Genomic DNA, 19,452 nt, shown 5'->3' with positions numbered 1-19,452 from the left:
CGACAGACAAGTTTGTCCTGCTGTTGGAGACCTCTCGTATCCCCCCCACCTGGGTCCCTGTGGCTGACTGTTCCTCTGTCTAATGTAGATAGTTGTCTAATGTAGATAGTTGTGGGTATTTATTAAGTTTAAATACATGCATAAATTTAACCTCATGGCTATACTCCTGAATTTAACAAATAAGACATTCTGGTAATTTAATTTCTTTAAATTTTATATGAAATCATGATTTTAATCTAGGCATATAGTATAATCACTTCAGAAGCTAAAAATATTTAAAAGATGTTCAACTTAGATAACTTCTGTTATCCACATTTTATGAGTATGAATATAATAAGGAAATAGAGTTGATTCTTGTTAATTGTGGTAGTTATGTTCTATAAAGTCCATGCAGACACTGAGTTAGGGAATACTGAACCGTTCATTGTTGCAAGGGGAAATACAGGATTAGGTTCCTGAGAGCCTCTTGATCATAACATTTTTGGCAGCTGATCAGTACATAACTTTATTTTATGTGTGTTTCTGTTTAAAAACCCCTTATTTAATATATGTTGATCCATTGATACTGAATTCACAACCAATAACACTAAAGCACATACCAGAACAGTACTGATCTGACACACACATTTTCTCTGTAAGGCACATCATAACCTTCCTGCTCTTCGGAACACTACAAAACACTTCAGCACTATACTTGGGAGCTGGTTTAAACAGCAAAATCACCAGCAATAAAAAAAAGAAAAATTCAAAAACATGGCACTAAATAGGGTGTGGAAAAGATGCTTGTTTAGTATGAGAACCAAAACAATAAGGCAGAGCATCACGTTGTTTGACCTTGTCAAGAAACATGTGCACCAGGTGACTCAAATTTTTCACTGCTCTGCACATGGCTGCAAATAACCTTAAAATGGCTAAGAAAGCTCCACAAGTATTGTTTTGAGGTTACAGATAAATTTTAGTGAGCAAGCAGATTCACAAATACAGAATAATAAGAATCAACTGTACTTATAAGATAACCAAAACTTTAGTGGTGTGGAGTGGACTGAGGTATTTTGCTTTCAACCTTCTGTGTTGACCAGAGGATTTTTTCCCTAGTCCTTAACTCTCCCTCCCAGTCCTTAGTACCAAGGCTGCCAATTTCCAAGTTTGTCTTAGAAATCTCAGGAGGAAAAAAAAAGTAATAATTATAAAGCTTAACCAAATTCCAGGTGCTTTGCTAGACAGCTTATATAATATTGCATTTAATTCCCATAGTAAATCTATGAACCAGATATTACTTTCATTTTATAGTTGAAAAAATTGAGACCTATAGAGGTTAAATAAGTTCCCCAAGGTCTTAAGTGGTAGAGCTAGAATTCAGACCCTATTCTTTTCACTGTATACCATACTGTTCCTCTTACAGTTTGATTGTTTATATTCTATACACTTTAAGTTTCTTATTTAATTATAATAAATTAACACAGGTATCAGAAAGAGAATTAGTATTGTTTGTCTTTCCTTTTTTGAAAATGGTAATATTGTAAAATGCATTGAATCATTTTCTTTTGTTTAAGGATGAACGTGAAGCAAGAGAAAATGTGAAGAGAGAGCAAGATGAAGCCTATCGTCTTTCGCTTGAGGCTGACAGAGCAAAAGTAGGTTTGATCAGGGGCCTTCTGGGATAAAGAATTCAATCACAAATAGTCTTTCATTATTTAAGTGCCAGTCCTTTTTATCACTTTGATCCTTAAGAATATTGGATTTGTGATGGAGAAAGCTCGATTCATTAATCAGAAAGAATGTAATTTTACCCATGGTTCTTAAAGCATTGTTCATTTTGACAAGATAAAGTTTGTTGAGAATTATGAAAAATGAAAAACAAACAAATTAGTATCTGTTTTATTTTATTTTAATTGGTCTATAGTAGAACTCAGTAATTTTATATTATTTTTAATTTAAATTTGCAGGTGATTCTTATGTTCAATAAATGTTAAGAATGACTAAGTTACTTATCATATTTATAGTTAAATATAACACAGATGTTGTGAGTTTTTTATATAGTGTGCTTATAAAAATACCTTGTAAGGGGGGGTGCAGTTAGCCAATAAACAAGTAACACATGTTCATTTGCAGCAGCTACAGTAATACTTAATGAGCACCTGTTTCTGTCCTGGGCATTGAAGAAGGACAGGAAAATGAATAAGCCAGAACTTCTGCCCCCAAAGAACAACTCACTATGTGATAGATTAAGTCAAGAACACAGAAAGCTCTAATATAAGGCAATGATTCTAAGTACCTAAGTGATACACTGCATTCTGTGAGATTACAGTAGTCAGAAGTTTCAGTGGAAATTTTTTTCCAGCTTTTGTGGAGACCCATGAAGTGGAAATGTATTGGGGAGGGTTTCATAGAAGAGGTAGTGTAGGTGAACTGGACAGAGAAAGAGAGGTGGGAAGGAAGAAGAAATAATGTACACCAGGGACTAGACAGTGTGGGGCATGATAGAGGCTGATATGAGTAGAGCTTAAGATGTAAGGGGAAGAGAGAGAGCAGAAAAGGCCAGAAACAAAGACCACAGAAAAGTTATAATGGATCTTGAATGCCATGTGCTAAACAGAATCATCAAAGCTGTTTGAATAGGAACCCAGCATGATTGGAGAACCATACTTTGTTCTTGCTTTCATTTCCATTCTTGTTTCAGGGAGAGACACTTCCATCATCAAAATGTAGCTCTTGTCCATGCTGGAAATGAACCCTTTGAATGTAACCAGCTCCTGTTCTATTTTATCAACAGAGGGAGGCTCATGAGAGAGAGATGGCAGAACAGTTTCGCTTGGAGCAGATTCGTAAGGAGCAAGAAGAGGAACGTGAGGTGGGCATAATTTTTAGAAAAATTATTCAAAATTATCCACTGTTTCCAGACTTATTTAATATGGAAGAGCTAACCTTTTTCTTAAAAGAATCAGTCTTAATCTATTGTATGGAACTCTTAGCAAACTTGACCTGTGTTAGATGCAAAGGAGCTCTGGTGGTACAGTGCCTAAGGTATTTGACTACTAACCAGAAGATTGGTGGTTCAAACCATTCCATGGTAGAAAGACAGGGCAATCTACTCCATTAAGACTTGCCGCGTTGGAAACCCAATAGGGGTCACTATGAGTTAGAATTTACTCAATGGCAGTGAGTTTGGTTTTTGGTTTAGATGCAAGATTTTTTATTTTCAATTTCTTTTCCCTTTTATTTCCTATCCTTCCTGGGTATTGTCTCACCTCAAGAATTTCAAAACTATATTTTCTGCCCTTTCCCCAGGCTTCACTTGACCCACCAAAAGACACTGTGAATTGCTTCCACAGTATCATGTATTGGGACCCTGTGATGATGAATTTTGTGTGTCTATTTAGCTAGGCTATAGTGCCCCGTGGGAGCTCTGGTAGCATAGTGGCTAAGACACTTGCCTGCTAACCAGACGGCTGGTTGTTCAAACCCACCAGCCACTTGTCGGAAGGCCGTAGTGATACTGCCTCGGAAACCCAAGGAGGGGTCGCTATGAGTCGGGTTTGACTTGACAGCACATAACAACAACAACAACAACATAGTGCCCAGTTATTTAATCAGATACTAACCTAGATGCTGTAAATTTATATTGTAGATGTGGTTAACATCTACAGTTGATTTTAAGCAATGGAGACTACCTTTAATAATGTGAATGCTTCTCCTATAATCAGTTGAAAGCCTTAAGAGCTAAAATTGAGCTTCTTCAGAGAAGAAAAAATTCTGCCTCAAGACTGTAGTGTCAGCTCCTGCTGCGTGTCCAGCCTTCCCTACATGTTTTAGACTGCCAGAATCGCAGCCCCCCAGTTGTATGAACCATTTCCTTAAAATAAATCACATATATACATACATATGGGCGTACATACTTATATTTCCATTCTATTGATTCTAATTCTCTGGAGAACCGTAACTGATACTGCTCCTAGATATGGGAAATACATTTAGCTTGCTGGGTTTTTTTCTCCTAATTCACGTCATGCCCATACCAATATGATTTTCCATTCACTCATTTTGTGAACATTTTGAGTATTTACTATGTGCCCAAATCTATTAGGGACTGGGGATGCATACATGGGTCCTGTTCTCTGGGAGTTCATAGTCTTATAAAAATAGAATTGCAATACCATATGTGAAAGTTATTACAGAGGTTTATGTAAGGTGCAGCGAAACAAAGAAAAGGGATATCAACTGATTTCCCTTTTAGGGCTTTTTTTTGAAAGAACTTTTAGAACTTTTTTTGAGACATGGGGTTAATGGCACAATTCACTTAAAAAAAGAAGAAGAAGCCACGTAGCAAGTAATAGAAAGTCCTGGAGGCCCCTAACTTGAGCCAAGCAAAACTCCATCAGTCGTCATTCTTGATCAAAGAATAATACCTCCTTCCTTTATTTAACAAATGTTTTTTTGAACATGACACGATGTTGAGAACTGCAAGAAAATAAAGGATGGCAGAATGTTTTCAGCCTACAAGAAGAGATTACATCTTACAGAGAAGATACACATGTATACAAGTAACAGCAGATCAAAGAAGAAGGTGCTAAATGACATAACAGAAGTAAAAGCAAAATACTTAGGGAATTCAGAAGCAAAAGAAAAATCTTTTACAGCTTTGAGAATCAGACAATCCTTTGGAAGAAGTGGTATTTGAGCCAGGTCTTGAAAGATGGATAAAATTTCACTGTTTGGAAATTAAAAGTTATTCATGTTCAAACACTTACTGAGTGTCTCTCCTTGTAAGTGTTTCAAGAAATATAATTTAATAACTTAAGCTCTCGCTCTTTCATATTCTCTTTCACATGATTTCTGTTAATAGTGTATCTTCAGCCATAATGGCTTGCTAAATGTCAAGGGTACACAATAATCTTCATGTCCTGGTCCCAGAGCATGGTTTCTACCAGGGCTCCTTAGAGCATGGTTGTTGTTGTTATGTGCCGTTGAGTCGGACCCAACTCATAGCGACCCCTCCTTGGGTTTCCAAGGCAGTATCACTGCGAAAGTAGATTGCCCAACCTTCCTTCCGAGGAATGGCTGGTGGGTTGGAACTGCCAGCTTTCTGGTTCGCAGTCAAGTGCCTTAGGCACTACACCACCAGAGCTCCTTAGAGCATGGTAGCATGTGTGATTGCTAATGATGATTTACCTCATTTACTCTAGGGTAAAATTTTCTCTCTTGGATACGTAGACAATATCCTGTCCTCACATGAAGAGCCCATAAAAACCTTAATCATAATTCAGTATATATGTTCCAGTTGTAAACATGTGGGAGGACCCAAGTAGGAGAGGAAAGCAAGTCAAATTTTACAAGTAATCATTAACTGCACTTATCCATTGATATGTTTCTATGAAAAAGTGAGTTTGGGTAATGCTGCATACTCTGTCTGTCTGTTTGGAAAGGCAAAGAGTAATAAATCCCACTGTAAACAAACTGTTTATCTTAACTTAATTTTGTGTTACCCAAATTTATTTAACCCTTGTTTTTTTCATGGAGCACTAATTCACATATGTCAGCGCACTAGTGTATCACAGACCACTTTTCAGGCAAAGCTGGTATTGTGTAACCTCTAACAAAACTGAAACCCAGAGAGATTATACAATTTACCTATCACCACCAAACTGGTTCGACATAATCTGGACCAAAAAACAGATCACCTGACTTTTCACCATAGTGCTGCTTCCCCTTCTAACTGGAAATCCTAACCTGTATAATTACATTGAGAAACAAGAATGGTTTTATTATTTTGATTATCACCTTTATTTCAAAATCTTTTAGATAAATGGTATACACAGGGAGACAGCTTAGGAGGCAGTAGTGCATAGAGGTATGGACACAGGGAAGAGAAACTATGGGGAGAAAGCTGGAGGGGAGCTGTTGCATTGTGGTAAATTGTAGTCAATATCATGAGACAAAGTGTATGTGAGCTGCTGTATGGAAAGTGAATTTGCCCTGTAAACTTTCACCCAAATCACAATTTTAAAAAAAAATCTTTTAGAAAAATGGAGTATTAAATAGTCACATCACCTTAGTTACAGGGAAATTCCTTGGTAGTTGGCCTCATTTTGCTTTGTGGTAACTACTGGAGTATTGGTGGTGTTGTTATGTGCCGTCGAGTCGGCCCCAACTTATAGCGACCCCTTCTTGGGTTTCCGAGGCAGTATCACTACAGAAGTAGATTGTCCAACCTTCCTTCCAAGGAGTGGCTGGTGGGTTTGAACTGCCAGCCTTCTGGTTAGCAGTCAAGTGCCTTAGGCACTATGCTACCAGAGCTCCCCTAACTATTGGAGTAAGATAACTAAATCTAGGGTAGTATATTGATCTGGTCCATGTGTGCAATTCAGTAGCATTAAAAAAGAGAAGAAAAGATACAGAGAGTAGGGCAGAGGGCAGATTGAAAAAGATAAAGCCAAAGGTAAAATTAGCATATTGACAAATAATCCAGCACAGGTACCAAATGCATGTGATAACATTTTGTGCATTTGCTCAAGATGAGCCACAAAATTTGTTCTATACTTCTGTTGGGCCAAAACAAAGGAAAATATAATTGCTTACATGTTTCACTTTGTCTGTAACATCAGATAAAGTCTAGGTGAACTCAGAAGGTACCCACATTTTTCTAACACAATGTTTCTTGTGGTTCCCCTTCAAGAGCCAACCGTATAATGTTGCTGTATCCAACAGCTACAATACAAAAGCAAGTCATCTATTATAGCTTCTTTTAACTTTCTCTATGTAATCCAAAGTCATAATGCCAAAACAAAATTAGTAATAGCATCTCTGCAGATACCCAAATAATGTTTTTTCCTGGTAATCTAATTTAAAGGATGAAATTTATAATACCTAGAGAAATTTATAAGGAGCTCTGTGGCACTATAGTTAAAACATTGAGCTGCTAACTAAAAACACCAGCCACTCCATGAGAGAAAGATGACACAGTCTGCTTTCATAAAGATTTGCAACTACTTTAGGGTAGTTCTACTCTGTCCTGTAGAGTCACTCTGAGTCAGAATTGACTCAATGGCAATAAGTTTGGGGTTTTTTGTAGAGAAAAGTGTGAACCTTCAAGCAACCTATCCTGAATACTGATTTTTGACACTGAGTTTTTGGTAGAGAAGGTTTCGACCAAAATATTTGCCTCTCGGGTCTTTTATTAAGTCAGTATTTAGCAGATATTAATTCCTTTAATGTACACATCACTAAATTAGATGCTGTGTATATTATCTACTAATATGTGTGCAATAGTTCCTGCCTTCAGGGACCTTACTGTCTAATACAAGAGAGTGATGTTGTCAGTTACTGTTGAAGCAATACTGATTCATGGCAACCTTATGTATAACAGAATGAAACTTTGCCCAATCCTGCACCATTTTCACGATTGTCGGTATGTTTGAACCCATTGTTGCGATTATGTCATCAATCCATCTCATTAAGGGTCTCCCTTGTTTTCACTGGCCCTCTACTTTAACAAACATGATGTCTTTACCTAGTGATTGATCTTTACTGATGACATGTGCAAAGTAAGTGAGCTGTGGTTCTAAGGAGCATGCTGGTTGTGTTTCATATAAGACTGATTTGCTTATTCTTTCAGCAGTCCACAGTATATTCAAAATTATTCACCAACACCATAGTTGAATGCATCAGTTCTTATGTCTTCCCTTTTCTTTATCTAACTTTATCATGAATATAAGACAGTTGAGAAGATTGTGGCTAGGGGCAGTGAACCTTAGTCATAATCAAAGTGACATCTTTACTTTTTAAAACTTTGAAGAAGTTTTTTGTAGCACATTTGCCCAGTGCAATAGTTCATTTGATTTCTTGACTGCAGCTTCCATGAACATTGACTGTTGATTTAAGTAGAATGAAATCATTGATAACTTCAATTTCTTCTCTGTTTATTATGTGGATGTTTATTTGTCCATTTGTGAAGATTTTTGTTTTGTTCACCTTCAGGAATAATCCATACTGAAGGCTGTAGTCTTTGACATTCATCATTAAGTGCTTCAAGTTGTCTTGAAGCAAGCAAAGTTATATCATCTGCAAATCACATGTTGTTATTGAGTCTTCCTCCAATCCTGATGCCGCATTCTTCTTCATAAAGTCCAACTTCTCAATTTACTTGTTCAGTATACAGATTGAGTAAGTGAGATGAAAGGATCCAATCCTCCCACACACCTTTTCCAATTTTTAACCACACAGTATCCCCATGTTTTTTTTCAATCAGCTGCCTCTTGATCTCATTACCACACAAGCACAACTAAGTGTTTTGGAATTCCTACTCTCTGTAATATTACCTGTAATTTGTTATGATCTACACAGTCAAATGCCTTTGCATAGTCAAAAAAAAAAAAGGTAAACATCCTTCTGGTATTCTTTGCTGTCAGCCAAGATCTGACTTACATCAACAATGATGTCCCTCATTCAATGTTCTCTTCTAAATCCAGCTTGAACCTGTGGCAGTTCACTGTTGATGTACAGCTGCAGTCATTTTTTAATTCTTTACAGAATTTTACTAGCATGTGATATTATTGATATTTTTCAGTAATTTCTGCATTCCATTTGATCACCTTTCTTTTAAATGAACATTAATATGAATCTCTGCTAGTCAGTTGGCCAGGTAAATGTCTTCCAAATTTCTTGACATAGATAAATAAGCGCTTCCAGCATTACATCTGTTTGTTGAAGCATCTCAGTTGATTTTCCATAAATTCCTAGAGGCTTGTTTTTCACCAGTGCCTTCAGTGCAGCTTGAACTGCACTGGGCCAACACTTCATGATCCCATGCTATCCCCTGAAATGTTAGAACGTCTACCAGTTCTTTCTGGAACCCTGACTCTGTGTATTCCTTTCATCTTATTTTTATGCTTCATGTGGCATTCAGTTTTTTACCCATAGAATCATTTGGTATTGCAACTCAAGGCTTGAACTATCTCTTCAGCTCTTTCAGTTTGAGAAATGCCTGTTGTGTTTGATCAGCCCATCATACTGTGGTATGGTGGTGTTGGTATGATGCTAGCAACTATGTAACTAGTATTTCACATACCAACAGGGTCATGCATAGTGGACGGTTTCAGCAAACTTTCAGACTAAAACAGACTAGAAAGAAAGGTCTGATGATGTATTTACAAAATTAGCCAGTGAAAACCCTATGAATCACAACAGAATATTGCCAAATATAATGTCAGAATATAAGTCCTCCAGAATGGAAGGCACTCAAAATGCAACTGGGGAAGAGTTACTTTCTTAAAGAACAGTCGATCTTAAAAATGCAGATGGAGAAAAGCCTTCAGGACCTTCATGTGCTGATGTGGCATGACTCAAAATAAGAAGTAATACCAGCTAACTTTTATTCATAATTGGAGCATGTAATGTATAAAGTATGTTTGTTGTTGTTAGGTGCCATAGAGTCAGTTTTTACTCATAGCTACCCTTTGTCCAGCAGAATGAAACACTGCCCAGTCCTGTGCCATCCTCACAATCCTTGCACTGCCTAACATCATTGTTGCAGAAATTGTGTCAATCCATTATGTTGAGTGTCTTCCCCTTTTTCACTGACCCTCTATTTTACCAAACATGATATCCTTCTCTGGGCATTGGTCCCTTCTGCTAACATGACCAAAGTACAAGAGACAAAGTCTGGCCATTCTCACTTCTGAGGCGCATTCCAGCTGTACTTTTTCCAGGACAAATATGTTCATTCTTTGGCAGTCCATAGTATATTCAATATTCTTCACCAACACCACAATTCAAATGCATCAATTCTTCTGCGATCTGGCTCTCACATACATAGGAGGCTATTGAAAACACTATATGGCTTGGGTCAGGCGCACTTTAGTCTTCAAAGTGACATCTTCACTGTTTAACTCTTTAGAGAGGTCTTTTGCAGCACATTTGTCCAATTCAATACGTCTTTTGATTTCTTGACTGCTGCTTCTATGGGCGTTATATGTGCATCCAAGTAAAATGAAATCCTTGACAACTTCAGGCTTTTCTCCATTTATCATGATGTTGCTTATTGGTCCAGTTGTGGGGATTTTTGTTTTCTTTATGTTGAGGTGTAATCCATACTAAAGGCTGTAGTCTTTGATCATCATCAGTAAGTGCTTCAAGTCTTCTTAACTTTCAGCAAGCAAGATTATGTCATCTGCATACCACAGGTTTTTAATGAGTCTTCCTCCAATCCTGATGCTACGTTCTTTTTCATATAGTCTAGCTTCTCAGATTATTTGCTCAGTATACAGATTGAGTAAGTATGGTGAAAGGGTACAGCCCTGACACACACCTTTCCTGATTTTAAACCATGCAGTATTCACTTGTTTTGTTCAAATGATTGAGTTGGTCTGTGTACAGGTTGCACATGAGCACAATTAAGTGTCCTGGAATTCCCATTCTTCACAGGGTTACTCATAACTTACTATGTTCCACACACTCAAATTCCTTTGCATAGTCAATAAAAGACAGACAGACTTCTTTCTAGTATTCTCTGTTTTCAGCCAAGATCTATCTGACATCAGCAGTGGTATTACTCATTCATGTCCTTTTCTGAATCGGGCTTGAATTTACAGTAGTTCACTGTCCATGTACTACTGCAACAGTTTTTGAATTATTTTTGGCAATATTTTACTTGCATGGTATTAATGATATTATTCAATAATATCCACATCCTGTTGGATCAACTTTCTTTGGAATGGGTACAGATATGGATCTCTTCCAATCAGTTAGCCAGATAGCTGTCTTTCATATTTCCTGGCATAAATAAAATGAATACTTCCAGCACTGCATCCATTTGTTGAAACACCTCAGTGGTTATTCCATCTATTCCTGGGGCCTTTTTGCCAATTCCTTCAGTGCAGTTTGGACTTTGTCCTTCAGTACCATTGGTTCTTGATCACAGCCTATCTTTTGAAATGATAAAACATTGACCAGTTCTTTTTGGTACAGTGACACTGTATATTCCTTCCATCTTCTTTTGATGCTTCCTGCATTGTTCAGTATTGTGCCCATAGAATCCTTCAGTATTGAAACTTAAAGCTTGACTCGTTTCTTCAGTTCTTTCAGCTTGAGAAATCCCAAGCGTGTTCTTCCATTTTGATTTTCTAACTCCAGGCCCATACCCATTTTATTATATACTTTAATACGCCTTCTCAAGTTGTCCTTTGAAATCCAGTGTTCAAATCTTTTACTTCATCATTTCTTCCATTTGCTTTTGCCACTCTGCATTCAAAAGCAAGTTTCAGAGTCCCTTCTGACATCCGTTTTATCTTTTCTTCCTTTCCTGTCTTTCTAATCATCTTTTGCCTTCTTCATGTATGATGATCTTGATGTCATCCCACAACTCATCTGGTCTTCAGTTATTGGTGTTCAATGTACCATATGAAGTGTAAATCAAGGAAAATTGGAAGGCATCAAAAATGAAATGGAATGATTTAAGATTGACATCCTAGGCATTAGTGAGCATAATTGGCCTGTTATTGGCCATTTTGATTCCAACAATCATATAGTTACTATGCTGGGATTGACAAAAGTAATGGCTTTTCATTCATCAACAAAAAGAATATTGAAGCTCTATCCTGAAGTATAATGCTATAAAATTAATTTGGTAATATCCACATGCTAAGGTGTGCCTAACCCAAGCAAAGATATTTCAGTCACCTTATATGCATGTGAAAACTGGGCAATGAATAAGCAACACAAAGAAGAGTTGATGCATTTGAGTTGTGTTTGAGAAGAATACTAAAATTACCATGGACTGCCAGACAAACTAACAAATCTGTCCTGGAAGAAGTGCAGCCAGAATGCTCCTTGGAAGCGAGAATGGCCAGACTTCATCTCACCTACTTTGGTCATTGTGGTAGTTAAGTTTGTGTGTTATCTTGGCTGGGCCTGGTTGAATGTCTGGGAAGCTGGATGTAGTATTCTCCATGATGAGACTCTTAATCAACTCCATGGTGGAATCTAATGTGAGCAGCTCACTAACTGCCTTAGGGAATGTGGTCTGCTTCCTGTATATAAGCAGAAGTCTTTGGGAATGATCTCTAGCTTAGGGCACACTTGAACCCTGCATGTAGCCATGTTGTTCAGCATCCTGCCATGCTCTGCCAACCTTGGGACTTTCGATGAACTTAAATCAGTGGCCTGCCATGTGGTTTGGTAACATCAGAACTGTGCCTTTTTATTTGTCAACCTTGGGTTTGTCAGCCTCAGCAGCCAGCAGCTGTCTGAGTGAAGAAAAGCCTCCACCTTCAGTGGGCCAGGAGCAGAAGACAGAGCTGAAGCCCAAGGTTGAGGGACTTTCACCCAGCCCCTAGAGCCTGGCACTTTGAACTTGGACTTAAAGCCTCCAAACTGTGAAAGAATAAACTCCTGTTTGTTAAGTCCATCCTATTTGTGGTATATTCTTGTCAGAACAGCACTAGGTAACCAGAACAGTCATGTTGTCAGAAGGGACCATTCCCTGGAGAAGGATATCCTGCTTGGTAAAGTGGGAAGTCAGCAAAAAAGGGGAAGACCCTCAATTTGATGGATTGGTACAGTGGCTGCAACAGTTGGCTCAGGTATAGCATGGATTGTGAGGCTGGCACAGATCTGGGCAATGTTTCATTCTGTTGTACATAGGGTCACTATGAGTCAGAGCCAACTCGACAGCACCTAACAATAACAACAAGGAAGAGCAGTTAATATGAGTATTGTGGTGGTTTTGTTTGTGTGTCAACTTGGCTGGGCCTGGTTGAGTGGCTGGGCAGCTGAATGTAGTTATTCCCCATGGTAAGATTGGTAATTAACTCCATGGTGGAATGTACTGGAGCAGCTGAGTAGCAGCTTTAGGGATGTGGTCTACTTCCCATATATAAGAGACAGCTTTGGGAACAGTCTCTAGTTTTTGGCACGCTTGAAGCCTACAGGTAGCCGTGTCATTGTTCAGCAGCCTGCCATGCTCTGCAAACCTTGGGACTTTCAATGAACTTGAGTTAATGGCCTGCTGTGTGGTTTGGTAACATCGGGACTGTGCGTTTTTATTTGTCAACCTTGAACTTGTCAGTCTCAGCAGCCAGCAGCTGTCTGAATGAAGAAAAGCCTCTAGCTCCAATGGGCCAGGAGCAGGAGGCAGAGGTGAAGCCCAAGGTTGAGGGGCTTTCACCCAGCCCCTAGAGCCTGGCTCTTTGAATTTGGGCTTAAAGCCTCCAAACTGTAAGAGAATAAACTCCTGTTTGTTCAAGTCATCCCATTTATGGTATATTCTTGTCAGAGCGGTACTAGGTAACCAAAACAAGTATTATTCAAATGAAAAGGTGAAGAAATTAAAGACTTTTATGATGTGCTGCTATCTGAAATTGATTGAACATGCAGTCAAGATGCATTGATAATTACTGGTAATTGGAATACAAAAATTGGAAGCAATGAAGAAAGATCGGTAATTGGAGACTATGGCTTTGGTGATAGAAACAACACCAGAGATCACATGATAGAATTCAGCAAAACCAATGAAATTTTCATCATATATATTTTTTTCCAACAATATGTAGATTAACTATAGACATGGACCTCATCAGATGGACTATTCAGAAATCAAATTGACTATATCTATTGAAAGAGACAACTGAGAAATTTAATATCTTATCAGTTTCTTAATATCATCACAGTTGCCAGTTCACCTGTGGAACAGACCATGTGCTCAAGAACAAGATCAAGTTTAATCTGAAGATTAATCTGCCTTTTCCAGAATGTCCTGTAGTTGGAATCCACAAGGGCCAAAGTATGACTTCAGTTGCTTCCCACCTGAATTTAGAGACCATCTCAAGAATAGATTTGATGCACTAAACACTAATGACTAAAAACTAGAAGAATGATACGAAGACATCAAGGATATCATACATGAAAGAAGTGAAGTGAAAGATCATTAAAAAGACAGGAAAGAAGGAAAAGACTAAAATGGATATCAGAGGAGACTCTGAAACTTGCTCTTATCACTGAGTAGCTGAAACAAATGGAAGAAATTATGTAAAAGAGCTGAACAGATTACAAAGGGTGGCTAGAGAAACTGTCATGATGAAATGTGCAGAGACTTGGAGTTAGAAAATCAAAAGGGAAGAACATGATAGGAAAGCATAGATTAATACAAAAGAACTACAAAACAAGATACTATATATTATAAAAGTCACTAAAATAGTGGTTAGTTGTTGTCAAGTCAGCTCCCACTTTTGGCAACTATATGTATAACAGAACAAAATGTTGCCCAGTCCTGAGTCATCCTCACAGTCTGGTATGTGAGGATGGCAAAGGACCAGGCCAAAGTGCTGAAGATATTTGGAGATAGGAGATGATTTCTGACTAGGAGAACACCAAGAAAGATTTCACAGAAGGCAGCCTTGGAGGATCGTTTTCATGTTAATGGTTAAAGGTGTGGATGGATGGGTAGATAGATAAGGGAAGGGAAGGGAAGGAAAGGGAAAAGGATGGTGTCAACTGGACAGTGGCACAGGGTTTGTTAAGGGAGCAATAAATGGACAAATTTAGAACACAGTCCACTACTTTGAGCTACAGCTAAAAGGACCAAATTTCATAGAATCGTGTGGGAGGGAATGAGCACAAAACTACTCTCCTTGTGCTATTGGCTGCCTGTGACTGAAAAATCAAAAAGGGTTGTTTGTTCATTGGTTTATTTGTTTTACCTAGTACCCAAAACTGTTTGTTTTTACATTTAAACCTTGGTGCCTCCTCAAGAAGAAAATTTTAAGTCATATTAAAGACCATTAAATTGTAGTTCAGAAGAGCATGGAATTAGAAGATTTGGCACTTTCCCTTCAGTTTTCTGACTTGATCTCCGTAATCATCCTGCAGGATGGAAAAGGGAGATGTTATCATTACCATCTTATAGCTGACCATCTTATAGCTGAAGAAACTAAGAACACAGCAGAGTTAAAGTGTCTCCTTTACCTTATACTTATCTAGTAAGAGCAGAACCAGAGCTCCTATTCAGTCTTCTTTTTACTTATTACTCCATTCTAGAACAATGAAGGTAGTATCATGAATAAGTTGTTATTAAAGTAAAACTGATCTTTATAATTTTTTTAGTGGTCTGTTTTCTAGAGCAACTTTAGGTTTATAGAAAAGTTGTACAGAAAGTACAATTTTCCCATTTATCCCTCCCCCTGCACACTGTTTCTCCTATAACATCTTGTATTCCTGTGGTACATTTGTTTCAATTGAGGAACCAATCTTGATATATTATTATAAACTAAATTCCATAGTTCACATTCAAGTTTACTCTTTGTGTTGTATAGTCCTGTGAGTTTTGACAAATGCTTAATACTATGTGTCTACCATTAAAGTATCATACAGAATAGTTTCACTGCCCTAAAAATGCCCTTTGCTCCACTATCCATCCCTTCTGCCTTCCTTTAGACCTCTTACAACCACTGATATTTTAACTGTCTCTATAGCTTTGCCTTTTCCAGAATGTCCTATAGTTGGAATCCTACATATAATTTGCTTTTATTGTGAGTTGCTTTGTGACACATGCAGATAACACCACTATACTAGGCCATAGTGATAATCCTTCCTGTCATCATCATCATTATTGAGCAATTAATTTGTTCAAACTCTGTGCTTACCACTTTACAGACATCATCTTGTTGAATAACTGCAACAACTCAGTAAGGTAGGTGCTAATACATAAATATACCTTATATATAATTAGAAACCATATATCACAATTTCTTACATAGTTCCAGTTCAAAGCATTCTGCTGTTATCCTCTTGAACCATTATAAATAGACCAGAAATCCTAGCTTCATGGTATCCAAGTCACAATGTATAGATTGTATTCCGTATCCAGAAGCAGCACAGAAATCATATATCTGAATTTTTTACTTGGAAAATATGATCATTTCCCTTGATTTACTTTATCTAGCAGTTGAGGTCATGTTGGTACTAAATTATTCATACTCTTTAGATGGATGATTGGATGCCAGGAGCAGAGAATGGTTACAGGATTGAGTCAGACCAACCGTTCCCATGTAGGATTCATTCTACTCCTTTGGTAACCTTATCTAATATCATGACTGGAAGCACTGTCTATACATATCAGACTCCCAAATTTGTATCTATAGCTCCTCCTTTTCCTTGAACTCAAGACTTGTATATCTGACTGCTAGCCCATCATTTCCACTTACATGTCTCATAGACATCACAAACTTAGCATGTCTAAAACTGAACAACTGATCTTACCCTCTCACCTAAGCATATTCCTGTCTTAATAAATGGAAAATCCTTCTAGTTATTTGGGCCAAAACCTTGAAATCATCCTTGGCTTCTCTCTTTCACATATATATTTATCAGCAAATTCTATTGGCTCTTCCTTCCAAATATATCCAAAAATCAAATGCTTCTCACCAACTCTACCGCTACAGCACTCATCCAAGCCACTATTATCTGTTACCTGGATTACTACAGTAGCTTCTCAACTTGACTCCGTACCTCCATATTTGTCTTCACTATAGTGTTTTAATAAAGCCTTTTGAACTGATAGTCACATTGCGTCACTTCAAAAACTTAGAATGACTTCATAGCTCAAACTAAATGCCAAAAATAATTTCAGTGATTTTTATTTACACAAAATGTAGAAAAATATTCATAGCAGCTTTATTTGTAGTTAACAAGTGTCTTCAACTGGAGAAGTGATAATCAAACTAAGGTATATACCCATACAATCAAAATCTCTTGAGAAGTTTTTGTAGATCCTGACAAACTGACTCAAAAATTTATGTGAAAAGGCAGTAGAACTGGAATAGCCAAAACTATTTTGGTAAAGAAGAACAGAGTTGGAGGACTCCTACTACCAGAGTTCAAGATGTGCTGTCATCAAGACAGGGTTCTACTGATAGACCCATAGATCAGTGGAATAGAATAGAGAGTCCATAAACAGACCCCCATATATATGGTCAGTGATGATTGACAGTGATGCAAAGGCAGGTCAATGGAGAAAAGGTAATCTTTCAACAAATGGTGCTACAATTTCCATATCTGTATGGGAAAAAAAGCTTCAATCTATACCTTACCTCATATATAAATCTTAACTCAAAATGAAGCTGAATGTAAAACCTAATACTATTAAACTCCTAGGAGAAAATCTTCATGACCTTGAATTAGGCAATGATTTCTTAGCTCTCACACTAAAAGCCAAACCTATAAAGGAACAGATACCTAAATTGAACTTGATCAAACTTAAAAACATTTTCTATTCAAAAGATACTTAAGGAATTGGAAAGACAAACCACAGACTAAGAGAAAATCGTATGGCTGATGTCCAGAATACATAGAGAATTCCCAAAACTCAGTAATAAGAAAATAAGTAACCTAAGTTTTAAAATGGGAGCTCTGGTAGCATAGTGGCTAAGACACTTGCCTGCTAACCAGACGGCTGGCGGTTCAAACCCACCAGCCACTCATCGGAAGGAAGGTTGGGCAATCCTACTTCCGTAGTGATACTGCCTCGGAAACCCAAGGAGGGGTCGCTATGAGTCGGGGCCGACTCGACGGCACATAACAACAACAACAACAAAGTTTTAAAATGGACAAAAATAACAGACATTTCACCAAGAAGTTACACAGTCAGCAAGTAAATACATGAAAAAATGCTATTATTAGTTATTGTTGTTGTTGTTGTTATGTGCCATCGAGTCGGACCCGACTCATAGCGACCCAACCTTCCTTCCGAGGAGTGGCTGGTGGGTTTGAACCGCCAGCCTTCTGGTTAGCAGTCAAGTGCTTTAGCCACTATGCTACCAGAGCTCCTATTATTAGTTATTAGTTATTCTTAACTAATAATGTTAGGTGCCATGGAGTCAATTCCGACTCATAGCAATTCGTTATTAGGAAACTACAATTTAAAACCACAATAAACACCCTACACACCTATTAGGAAATCTTTTTAAAAGAAAAACTGACAATACCAAGTAGTGGCAAGGATGAGCAGCAGCTGGAATACACTTACACATTAACAGTGGTAATTCAAAATAGTACATTCACTTGAAAAATAGTTTGGTATTCTCTTATAAAAATAAGCATATACTTGTCATATGACCCAGCAGTTATCCTTTTAGGTATTTGCGCAAGTGAAATGAAAGTATATATTCACACAAAAATCTATACTCGAATGTTTATAGTGGCTTTATTTGTAGTTGCCAAGTGTCCTTCAGCTAGAGAAGGAATAATCAAACTGTGGTATGAATACAACTCAGCAATAAAAAGGAAAGAACTACATGGATAAATTTCAAATGTGCTATGCTAACTGAAGGAAGCCATTTATAAGGCATTTATTATTATATTTATTAACATTCTGGAAAAGACAAAATTAGGGAATAAAACAGATCAGAGGTTGCCAGATAACAGGGATGGAGGAATGAGGAAATTTGAGGAAAGTGATAGAACTGGTCGATATCTTGATTGGTGGTGGTGGTCAAGCAGTTGTATGCATTTGTCACAACTCATACAACAATACATTCTAACTGATGGATATTACTGTGTGTAAGTTATACCTTAATTTTTACAAATGGAAAAAATCATTTAAATGTCCTTCTCAAGACCATATGGAATCTAATCATACCTCTCCTTTGTTTTCTCTCTAGCTTCTACTTCTACCCTTCTCCCCTTGCTCATTTGGCTCCAGCCGTATTGGCTGCCTTGCTGTTCCTCAGTCAAGCCAGACACCAGGGCCTTGGCATTTACTGTTACTTCTGCCTATAATACTTTTGCCAGATCCATATGTCTGTATGGCTTCATCTCTCCTTTAGGCCTTTGCTACTGAAATCTACCTGGCTACCCTCTTTAAAGTTGTATCCCTCCCTCCTTTCTGTCAGCACTCCCTATTTTACATTCCTCCATGCCAATTATTACTGTGCAAAAAACTATGTATTTTCCTATGTGTGTGTTTATTCTCTTTCTCCCTACCCTACTAGAATGTAGCTTCCATATACACAGAGATTTTTATCCATTTTGTTCACTACTATTTTTTCACCATGTAGAACGATGCCTGGAACATAAAAGGTGCTACATAAGAATTTGTAAAATGAATTAATTAATGTTAGCTTTAGCCTGTTTAGAATGGTGTTTCCACCAGCTGTAAACTAGTTTCGGTGGGGATTTATGGAAGCTTAGAAGATAGCATATGTATGCATGTATTTATATATAAATAGGAGTGTGTGTGTGTGTGTGTGTATAAATTAAGCCAATCTTTGATTCTTCTTGTAGATTACTAAGAGATTACTGTAAATGTCCTTTAGAAGAAAGTATATTTTCAGAACTGGATGGTGCCTGGCTACCACTGCTGACCACTCTGAAAGGGGTCACAGTAGGAGTGGGGGGAAATTTGGAACAAAACTCAAAATCATAAGAAAGATCAGGCTTACTGGTCTGATGAAACTGGTGGAACCC

General features: G+C 37.7%; 1 protein-coding gene across 1 annotated transcript in view; it reads left to right on the top strand.

Moving 5' to 3' along the window:
• The window catches only part of FAF1 (Fas associated factor 1), a 734,611-nt gene that overhangs the window by 647,385 nt on the left and 67,774 nt on the right, over positions 1–19,452 (top strand). Inside the window, exons 16-17 of the mRNA XM_042781660.1 lie at positions 1,554–1,634; positions 2,774–2,851. Of these exons, the coding sequence (XP_042637594.1) occupies positions 1,554–1,634; positions 2,774–2,851 (159 nt within the window). The remainder of the gene's footprint in view (positions 1–1,553; positions 1,635–2,773; positions 2,852–19,452) is intronic.

Source organism: Orycteropus afer, unplaced genomic scaffold (assembly GCF_000298275.1).
Source record: "Orycteropus afer afer isolate SDZICR_OR568_19922 unplaced genomic scaffold, OryAfe1.0 scaffold00145, whole genome shotgun sequence".
NCBI classification, from domain to species: Eukaryota; Metazoa; Chordata; class Mammalia; order Tubulidentata; family Orycteropodidae; genus Orycteropus; species Orycteropus afer.
This window is presented reverse-complemented; position numbering and strand designations above follow the sequence as displayed.